This window comes from Haliaeetus leucocephalus, unplaced genomic scaffold, assembly GCF_000737465.1.
Source record: "Haliaeetus leucocephalus isolate CR32 unplaced genomic scaffold, Haliaeetus_leucocephalus-4.0 Scaffold678, whole genome shotgun sequence".
In the NCBI taxonomy this organism is placed as follows: Eukaryota; Metazoa; Chordata; class Aves; order Accipitriformes; family Accipitridae; genus Haliaeetus; species Haliaeetus leucocephalus.
This window is the reverse complement of record NW_010973114.1, coordinates 1,385,297-1,395,983: the sequence shown is the minus strand read 5'-3', so window position 1 is coordinate 1,395,983 and position 10,687 is coordinate 1,385,297. Positions and strand designations below refer to the sequence as shown.

Below are 10,687 nucleotides of genomic sequence, written 5' to 3'. Positions count from 1 at the left end.
TTACTCAATATACTGCTTGTGTGAATAGAGAATTTGTAGTCTAACCGTACATAGTACATTAATTTATAAAAATATGTACTTTTTAATGTCACTGAAGATCTCAGTTCACCAAAAAGATGGATTCTCAAACTGGGAACTTCACAAAAACTCTTGCAACATGAAATTGCAGTTCTCCATTAGTCCATAATTCAATTACCTCCTCAATTCACAGCCTGGCGCACACAATGCAAGTTGTGTTCAACAGGGAGAAACCGGTCCGCGGCAAACTCCGCACATACACGGTACAGCCGTGCTGCGCCTGGGCGACAGCAGACCCTGCAACATAGCCGGCTCTGAGGTCTGCTACACCTTCCACGCACCGGGATAAATCTCATGGACTCCTCTTGAAAAAATAAACCTCACAATTCAAACTTTTAAGTTACGTATTTCTAATTCTCCTCCAAGACTCTCCCCCCTTAAAAATGGAAAAAAGTAACTCACACATGGTACCTGTTAGCAGTAAACAAGTAAGTGCAGCAGCAATTTGCCTGTATTTCTATTTAATGCTTTAAAAACCCAACCGGTTCCCAAAGGGACAGCAGTTCATCCCTGCACCGAGCGCCAAGGTACGCAGCTACGTGGACACAGGCTCTTGAATGAAACAGCTTCCCTGTTCCTGGGAGGGTTTTTGTGGTTAACAAAAATGGCAAAAATTTTGTCTTTACTTACAAAAATGCACATTCCAATTTACTGTCATGCACTGCATTTCATGGGCTCCAAGTTCAGCAGATATAATTAAATCATCCGCATAACAAATCAAAGTCTCGAGTCTGAAGCATTTTAAGCAAACCCACCAAAATGCTCGAAAGCTTAAAACTTTACATAAAATCTTCCTCCCTGAAAGCCAGTGCTAATGCAGGGCCAGACTTTTTAATCAGCCTTCAGGGATTAGCCTCTCACTTAAAATATTTGTGGACAACTGCTTAAAGCATACGACAGTGAAGGAAAAGTTAAGGAGCCTCGATACAAAATGGATCTGTCTGAATCCCATTTTTTAATGGAAGACAGCAGAAGGAATCCAGCAGGTATGAAATGATTTAGTAGGACCAGAGCAGGAAATATGAAGCTTTGCAAAGAATAAGAAACAAGTTCTGACTGCAGGATATACAGTAAGAACAATGACTTAAATCACACCAGTAGCACCAATAACACTCAGCGCTATGTTGGCATTTTACCACCCGGGTACCCTGAGGGACACCAGTTTTACTTTACAGATGAGAAAAAAGAACAGCAGACAAGTGGGTGAAGTGGTTTGTTCCAGGTTATTACAAGTCGGGAGAAAAGAGGAGATGAGAACTCAGCATTCCTGCTTCTGCAATCAGACAGTTAGAAAACATCCTTTTCAATCTATGCATCTTTCAGTCCATAAATAAATGTTACTTGTACGAATTACTTACACCCCATTTTTCCATAGACAAAACAATATATGCAGAAGAAGCAAATTACACAATGCTGACATGATTGTACAACTTTGCTCAGTTGTTCCAATCCCAGCTACAGGAATAAAAACTGTCTGCTTTCTTGTATGCAAATTGTAATTACAGCAATTATAAATTTCCTAAACATAGGCATGCAGGGTGGTGGCAAATAAACACAAACCTAAAGCTGCCAGATTTTTCACTGAAGTAGATTACAGATCCTGGCAGAGGGATTTCTCAAAAGGTTTCAGGTTCATTTAAATGCCACTAGTACCACCAATGTCAGAAAATATTTGAATCCATCCACCCAAAGGAGTATTAACTTGGTTACCAAAGCACAGCCCTTGTGAGTGACCCACCAGTGACAACGGCTGTGTTCCTACATTCCCCTCCCAGCTGAGCAGCAGCACTGGATGACACAAAAGTCCTCCTAATCAAATACGCAGTAGCCATCAGCAACATGCTCCCAGGGAAGAGACAACAATAGCATAAATGTGTAACGGTATCTCCCCAAAATACTCTCCCAGCCTCCAGAAAAACCACAGCTCACATCCCAGAGACTGACACCTCAATTCACAATGAAAGGATAGCTTTATCACACAGACAGGTCAACCTCTGTGTCCCTTTAATCCTCGTTATCGCTGCGGAAAACAAAGAGTATTTTTTTCATAAAACTAATTTCACAGATAATTTGAACACTCGCTAAGGTCTTCACAAAGCCCAGCTATTAAGTTCTCTGGTTATCAGATCAGTATGTAAACAGAGAAGAATTCCACATGTATTGCCAAACAGTGCAGTTATGTGAAATTGCACGTAGTTCACGTATACTTTTTAACATGGCTCAAAACTTCAGTAAAATGTTCAAATGCTCTTGCTTCCCCCCCAAAGGGCACTGCTTTCAGCAGCAGGTACAGGGACTCACAATGCATACGTTTCACAGGGGAAAACCAGTAAGGTAACTCTCTAACTGCAATAATTACTAGGCACGTTATATTTTATATACAGCACACTACAAGGTAGACACAGGAAGGCTTAGTGACAAAAGATCAGTGAGGAACTCCCAGCACACTGTTAGCTGGTTTTGCAGCAGGGCAGTGGAGCTAATAAGGTCTACAGAAGAAGTAGCAATCGTTTTTTTAAAAAGTGCTTTTGTACCTCAAACTGCAGACTGTTTTTGTTCTGATAGCTTGCTTAAATTACAATTATAGAAGATTAAAATTAAAAAGGGAATGGGGGATTGCTACTGCAGTGTTCTCAAACTCATTTGTGTGACCTCTCACGAATGACACAGCTGGGAAACCATTGGAGAACACAACATGTTTGGTCACAGCAGGCTAATTTCAATTACTCAACATCAGCACCCAAAAGATCAGTAGATCACATCAAGTTCTAAAAAAACAACATAAACGTTTATTTCAGAATAGGATCTGGTCTGGTTCAGATTGGAATTGTTTACACTTTCCAAGGCTAAACCCAAGGAACAGGAGCAGACATAGTACATCAGCATCTCTAGAAAGAGAATACTCACTTCAGCGACTTCAGACAACTTTATCCATTGGATTTACAGATAAAAAAACTGAACATCACAAGCCTGGCTCTGCCAGCTCAGGATTAGAAATGAATGGGACCTTACTGAAGTACAACGGAAAATATTCATGGGGTCATATGCTTTATTACCATTCTGCGTTGCCAAGTATTTCCTATCTCTAGCAAACAAAACATTCCTCTGATGCTGTTAAAAGGTTCCTGTAGGTATATGTTTCAGAACATAAAACTACAGGTACTTGGGGAAAAAAAAAAAAACCACCAAAAAAACCCCAACACAACCACAAAAGAGTTACCATTTTACTAATTTAGCTAAAAACCAGAGAAGCTTCAGCCTACCACTCAGCTGAGTGGCGATAGCAACTACCCCTGTCCCATGTAAGGAGGAGGAGGTCAGGCTACTCAAATTTGGCTTCAGAAGAAGGTAGAGTCAAAAGCAGAGTCTGTCCTGTAGCTTTGACAGATGTGTGCAGCTGCCAAGAACGAGAAGCGCAGAAGTGGAGATAATTATCCTTTATTCAATAAACTCAGGTTTGGCTTTCAGAAAGAAAGAAAAATGGAAAGCTGAGGTGCTATGAACAGCTATTAAGCCGTAAGACTTCAATTTCAGCATATAAAGCACTGAAGCGTGAAATCACGCACTTTAACCAAAGCATACTAGTTGTCAGAAATAAGACCCACAGATTAAATAAAGACTGGTATAAATATTTTATTTAATGACCTTTTTAAGGGGTGTGTGCTATATACCCCACGAGTGCCACATTTTGTAAGCACACCTCAAGGCAGAACACTGCTGAGCTATGTCACTGGAGATGACTCCCTTTCCAGCAAAACTCCATGCCTGCATGACTTATTCCAAGTCAGCCGTGGCATCAGGGCACGGCGCCTCCTCGGGTGACCAAACAGTCCTGCTGCACTCACCGCTTCTCTCTGGGCTTTTGATGGCACCCTCTGGCTCCAAAAGAGACAGCTGGAGGCACCCATTTCCCGAGAAAGGCCCTGCAGTGTTTACCTATCCATCACGTTTTCTTCTGCCATGAGTAGGAAGAAGACTCCTTTCCAAGCGCAGAAGGGCATCCCCTGGAAGTTGAGGTGGTGGCAGTTCAAGCACCTCTGACTAGAGCGTCTCACTAAGGTGTTTGTAAGGTTGAACATAACTACAGTCTCATGCAAATCTAACAAATTAAGAGAAACTCTGAGCTCGCATCTCCAGTGTCAAGCTAACCATGATTAGGTGGTGGTATCTCCGCTGCTCGAGGTGGCAGCCACGGGTGTTAGCACAGTCACACCTGGACTCTGCGCTGTACAGAAACAAGAAACACACTGCGTGGGATGGACGCTCTTGGCTATGTTTGTCAGTGTAGTCAGACCGCCGTTCCCAATCCTGCGGCGTAGCTGGCAACCATAAGTTTCCAGATGGGTCAGAAACAAAATCAGTCTCGAAGGACTTCAGAGGTTACAGAGAAACGTTTCATCAATAACCCAATTTACCATCACTGACAGAAGCTGTGTTTAAAGACAAACCCTTGAAGGCAATGTGCTTTGTCTACATTACATTTTTAGTACACATTAACTTACACATGTTTTACTTCACATCTTATCTGATCAGGGAAGTCTAGACATGGCCTTGGACAATCACTGTGTAACATGACCCTAAAAATACTAGTAGAAAAACAACTTTAAACATTAAGCTAATTTCATGCATCCTTTCAGCCACAGAATGACTCCAAAAGTTAATTTTTAAGCAAATTCATTTCAAAGGAATGTCTGAATTAATTATTAATTTTTCACATTTTCATGAACAAGTCAACTACCCGAATTTTATGCGTGATATACCTTATGAAAATAGTTAAGAAGAGATACAGGGTGAACTTTCTTTCTCCTTCCCACCTTTGATTGCTAAATGCCCTGAGGAAAAGAGCTTTATTTATACAGCTTATGGCAGTCTCCTTCAGTTAAGAAGGAATGTCTTCAAGTACAGGAAACACTGTCCAAGTTTACTCGTGCCAGCGTGAAAACAGAGTTCACCTACTGGCATCAAAGATACATACACTCCACAGGATAAAAGCAGCTTTGTGGCATGGATATAACAAAACAAGCACCATCAAGAAGCCAGCAAGTATTGTATAAAAAAAAAAATAAATCACAAAGCCAGATAAAAAGATGTCCCCTGCCCTGGAGAGCTTTACAATCTATTCAGACAGATGTACCAGTAAGATAAGACAAAAGATCAGGACGTGAAGACAGAATAACAAAGTTGTCAACCTACAGTGACCGGATAAATATTTCAATACTTAAACCACTGTGTTGTTTAAATTTCCATTACAGTAAATGTAGGTCTAGCCAATAGTGCTGAAAGTCTCGAAACCAATTCATCTCACGCCAAATTAGGACCTTGGTCACAAAGACGGCTCTCTAGACTCTACTGACTGCACAGAGTAGCTCTCCATTGACAATGGGGCTACTTAAGCAATCGCCATATAGGTAACTAAAATGAATCTCTTACTCTTTTTCTCCCTGATACACAATGATGAGCAGCATTTGCCTTACCTTCTAATAAAAAGCCTCCCTGACGCACTTGTTTTTAAACAAGGCTGTTCCTTTCCCTCACAGAGGGCAAAGATGCAGTGGCTACGTTAAATCATACTTTTGTCTCTCATAGGAGCACCGTTACTGCCAGACTGTATGTTTGCAGACATTGAAGTAAAAAGGAATCGTTGGAATTTGAGAAACTGAGTGCCACCACTACTTCTGAGTGACAAACAGGTGCCACCAGCACCAGCTGAACAATTGCTATTGGAGAGAGAGATGGGTGATGGTTACAGCAGCGTAAGCGGACTAAATTAGTATGAGACTGTACAGAGACACAAAGCTACTCCTCGAGCCAGGTTCAACTTACATTCAATTTAGTATGTCTTGATGGCAGGTGGACAGCTGTTAATCCACAGAAATTTTTAAAACCACAGCTCCCAAAAGCCAGTTGAAGTGTAATTGTAAAACCTTATGTCTGCCAGTAGTATGCTTTTCTTAACCACCCACCAGCAAAGAAACAGCTTGCGTTTTCACATGGACTGAACCAAATTTTTCAAACCCACTGAATGCAAAATATTAGATGCTGTATTGTATCAGCCTTGAGATGTCTTGTTGTCATGATGGGAACAATGCTTTTGACATTGTTCATGTCAGGTGAACCAACGCCACTAAAGCAAGCTGGTAACACAGGTGTAATTTTGATACCGTGTTCGTCTATGTCCAAGTCAAAATTGGCAACTTTCAAATTCTATCAAACATGACATCAAATGTTGTTTTTGTCAGTACTTACCTGCATGTAAGCAAAAAGCTATGTGGAGAAGAGTTATACTTCAATGTAAAATGAATTCTGGTTAACTGGAGGTTTCTGGTTATTCAGACGTCTTTCAAGTAAGAGTGCAAGAGGAGCATTAACATGTTTCCTTTGGTAGGGTGCAACTGATGAAGCCTTCAAATTCTGACACCTCAAAGTTATCGATCTGCCTTCTACCAACATAAATATGCAAGAAAACAACATAAAATGGAAGTGAGAGGCAAACAGAACAAGTCAGAAAGCAGCAGGAAGAGACAGGAACAAACAGAATCTCTAGGAGGTATAGGATGTCTTAGAAAAAACAGTCATTAGATGCAAAAAAATTAGTTCTTATTAAAAAGGAATAAATGCAGTACATGACAAACAGGATTTTCTCCCTGGAGAAGTATTGTCATTGCCACCTACTGCATACTATGTGGCTGCAGCGAAAGCAAAGCAAGGCTGGTTAACTTCACAGCTTGAGTCCCCCGCACAGCAGCAAAGGAAAAGAGATTCGGGCAAGTAACCTGCCCTGATAGTCACAAGTAGTTCCTGTTCCAAATGACGCTTTTACCAAATAAAGGCTGAAAGTGATTCTCTTCTAATTCTGCAAAAACAGACAGCACAAATATAAGTTCTACATCTGTTCATAAGTGGGAACAAAGTGAAATATTTGGCATAATATGGAAGGATGTAAGAATAAAGATGATCACAAAAGGAAAATGTTAATTTATACTTGAAGTATTTGCATGATGTTATGTAACTGGAAAAGTCTTCCAAGGAGAAAAGAAGAAAACCTGTCACCCCACAATGATTCAGTCACGCAGACAAATGTTGGGATGACGAAGAGACAAGCCAAGTGGTTGTCAGACGTAGGAAGCCAATCTGAAGGTCTTTATTTTTTCCTGTTAGGCTTTACATACAGGAGGTAACTAGCACTCTTACATGAGAGCTTCCTGCAGTCTACTTATGATTTGCCCACCTTTGAGAGTAATACTATAAACAAACCCAAAACCCCACATATGCACACTTAGCACTCCAGATCCCTGGCAGTTAGGTTGGTTTTCATCCAAATATTATGAGATGGGATTTACATCCATTAAGTTTATACTACGCATATAAAGATATATATAGTCTAAAAAACTTTTATCATATTAGTATCAAGGATGCTTCCTAGTAAACCAAGTACCTCACTATCACTGACTTGAAAACACGAATATGTAGTTACTTCCCCAGATTAAATTTAAGTTCACACCATTTCTAAATGCACTTTACATATGCAACACCACAGAAACCATAAATAAATTGCTTTCTCTCCCTCTCTCCAGGGTTGGAAACTTTGGGCACTCCTCCCAATTTACGGTGATAAATACAACAACCAAAGGTTAAAAAATAAATAAACATAAAGAGCCATTTCCACAGCACCTAACTGTGACTTCAAGAGAGGGCTGTCTCAGACAGAGGACCTTCCACCATTCTAAGCAACAGCCAGGTTTTGGTGCATGTACTGGCTTGCTCTTTGCTCGCCGTCTACAGAAAAACGCAAACCCAGCCAGCAGCAAACAACAGCAGTACAGAACTCAGCCCAATTTGCCTAGAGAATGCTGGCAATTAACTATTATTTCTACAAGTGGTATTAGTTAATACTGAAAAGCTGTTTCAAAAAGACAGACCTTCTTGCTATAGAGGTGTTTCCTACGTAACTTGTTGTCCAGACCCTATCTGCTTTGTGGGTAATCTAAGGGAACTTAGTTGCCTGATTCATCAACTCAGAAAGAGACAGATCTCTTTAGGAGTCGGAATAAAGGTAATATATAAACCAAGGAAGGAAATGAGCATGTGTGCATACAAGTATATAGGTGAACATCAAGGTTTTTACACTACAATAATGTTCACTCATGTTTCCTTTTATTAAGGGACTTTATTAAAAGCCAGCCATCACAAAGTAACACAGTTCATGACCTCCAATAGAGGAACAAGTTACTAAGCAACTAAGAATTACATTCTGAATACGTAAAAGTGGCAGGGAGGAAGTCTATTCTATACAGCTCTTGATTTTCTAAAAAGATCTACTCAAACTCATTCACTGGAGATCAAGTTATGATAAATTAAACCTGTCCAGTTAAAAAAAACAACAACAACCAAGAAAAAAAAACCCCACACACAACAGAAAACCCACCACACACAGACACACACCCCCAGGTCTTAAATGCATGGATGGTATCCAAAACAGATGACACATAACAGAACCACTGCCAAACTAAAAGGGACTTGAACAATTTTCCAAGGTTCCTTCCTTTTGCAGCTGCCGACATGGTCAGTAAGTGACAAAATCAAAACTCGGGTCAATCAGAATTGCTATTTCAGCCTGACCTACATTCTTTCTAGTCAAATCAGACTGAGGAACAAGAGCCACATAGACATTTGGCAACCCTCAGGTTTTATTACAGGTCAGTAGACTGCCAAAAAGCACTGGCTCAGCCACACTCCAGAGCTCTGCCTTCAAAGCCCGAGTTGAAGTAATTTGTCAGTTTTCCTCCAAACACCTTTTGGATTTAGGAAACTCTTTGCAGTCAGTCAGGTACTTTCAAACGCGAATATACAAACAGAAGCTCTGAAACAGTTTCCCCACTCTTGTACTCATTCCCTGGGTCTTAGCTAGCCATTGTCAGAGGCAGGTCGCTAGGGTTAGAGGTAAGAAGTGCCTCATGGAGTCCAGCTAACTTCAAAAAAAGATTATTTTTTTTTTTTGGTAACTGAGAAGTTGTCTGATTCCTACTAGTGTTAAATCTGACTGAAGGAGTTCTCGAATTTGCCTTCCCAGATCGATGTACATATAGAGATCCTTGCGCATCAAATATTAGCAGTATTAGCCATACCTTGCAAATACCTGTTGCTTAACAAGCCTTTGTCAACCTTCAAATCTCCCTTTGGAACATGCCCTAGAATAAACGAGCTACAAGTACGTACCTGCTCCACACCCTTTGTGAAAGGCATCTTGACTCCCGAACCACCTTCCCTGTCTCCAGCATGCTCATTTTCCCAAGGCAGTTTGTTTTTTCCTTTACCCGCACTCAAGACTCTCCTTGGACTTATTCCTTGGTCGGCATACGCACCGTGCGAGCTGGAGTTTTGCAGAGCGTCATCCCTTGCATGATACCCACAGTAACTGTGCGCACTCTGAGTCCTGCTGCCCATCAACAGCCAGTCCGTATCTGCTCCGGGGGGTAAACCGGACCCCCTGTTATGACCAGATGACAGCAAGGGCACAGCGTACTCTACAAACCCTTGGTCTACTAGCTTGGGCAAGGTCTTCCTGGCCAGCCTGGCCTGCACCGCGTGCATCACCCCGTCCCCATTGTCCTCAAGTTCCACGGCATCCACCGCCTTGAAGAGAAGGCCGGTTTTGCCCGGGCCCATGGACGACGCCAGCGCAGCGAACGCTTCCATGGCAGCGTGCCGGACCCTGCGCTTGCTGTCCACCAGTGCTGGAGCCAGCCCAAACGCCAGCTTGGCCAAGTCCAGCTCCTCGCTGGGGTGAGTGAGGAGGGCCACGATGCAGATGTTGACCACCTCCTCGCGGACTTTGGAGTTCTTGTGCTGCAGGTACTCCTGCTGCAGCAGCAGGCCCAGCACCTGCTTGGGACCCGCCGCCTTCATCAGCCGCAGGAACAGGCGGCCGTACTCCTGCCGGATGGCCAGCTTGTTGTCCCCCAGGACCTTAGCAGCAGCGGAGACCAGGGGCGTCAGGAAAGCCGGGACCCGGTCTCCCAGGCGCAGGGCCAGCAGATGTATCACCTCCAACGCCCCGAGGACCACCTTGAAGTTGGAGTCATCCAGGAGGGTGCAGAGGAAGCTGATGAGCCCCAGGAGGCTGGGGGCAGGCGTGGAGGTCACGGCGGCCTGGCTGGCACCTCCGACCACCCTCTTCAGCTCCTCCACCGCTTGCGTGCGGCTCTTGTAGTCCTCCTGGTCCAGCAGCCCGGCGTGCAGCTCCGGCGGCAACAGACCGAACTTCAAGCCGGCGCTGCCGGGCCGGGCGGGGGACGGCGGCGGCACCGTGCCCTCACCGACCAGCCGCCGCTGCCGGCCGGCGGGTGGGAACGTCTCGGTGCCAGGCTGCTGCTCTTCCTCCTCCTCCCGCTGCCCGGCGGGGCCGCCCAGCTGCCAAGCCAAGCTGCGGGAGAGCTCGCCTAACCCGCGCCGGGCGGCGGGCGGGCGGCCGGACCCGCGGTCCCGACCGCGCAGGGGCGGCCGCGGCAGTTCCGCGGCGGCATCACCCTCCGCCCGTTCGGCGCTGAGGCACGGCGGGAGCCGGCCCCCCCGGCCCCCCGTTCCTCGCGCTGGGGCCGCAGGCGGCTCC

General features: G+C 44.0%; 1 protein-coding gene across 1 annotated transcript in view; it reads right to left on the bottom strand.

Moving 5' to 3' along the window:
• FAM179B (family with sequence similarity 179, member B) overlaps positions 1–10,687 on the bottom strand; it is a 47,709-nt gene that overhangs the window by 34,434 nt on the left and 2,588 nt on the right. Inside the window, exon 2 of the mRNA XM_010579848.1 lies at positions 9,295–10,488. Within this exon, the coding sequence (XP_010578150.1) occupies positions 9,295–10,488 (1,194 nt within the window). The remainder of the gene's footprint in view (positions 1–9,294; positions 10,489–10,687) is intronic.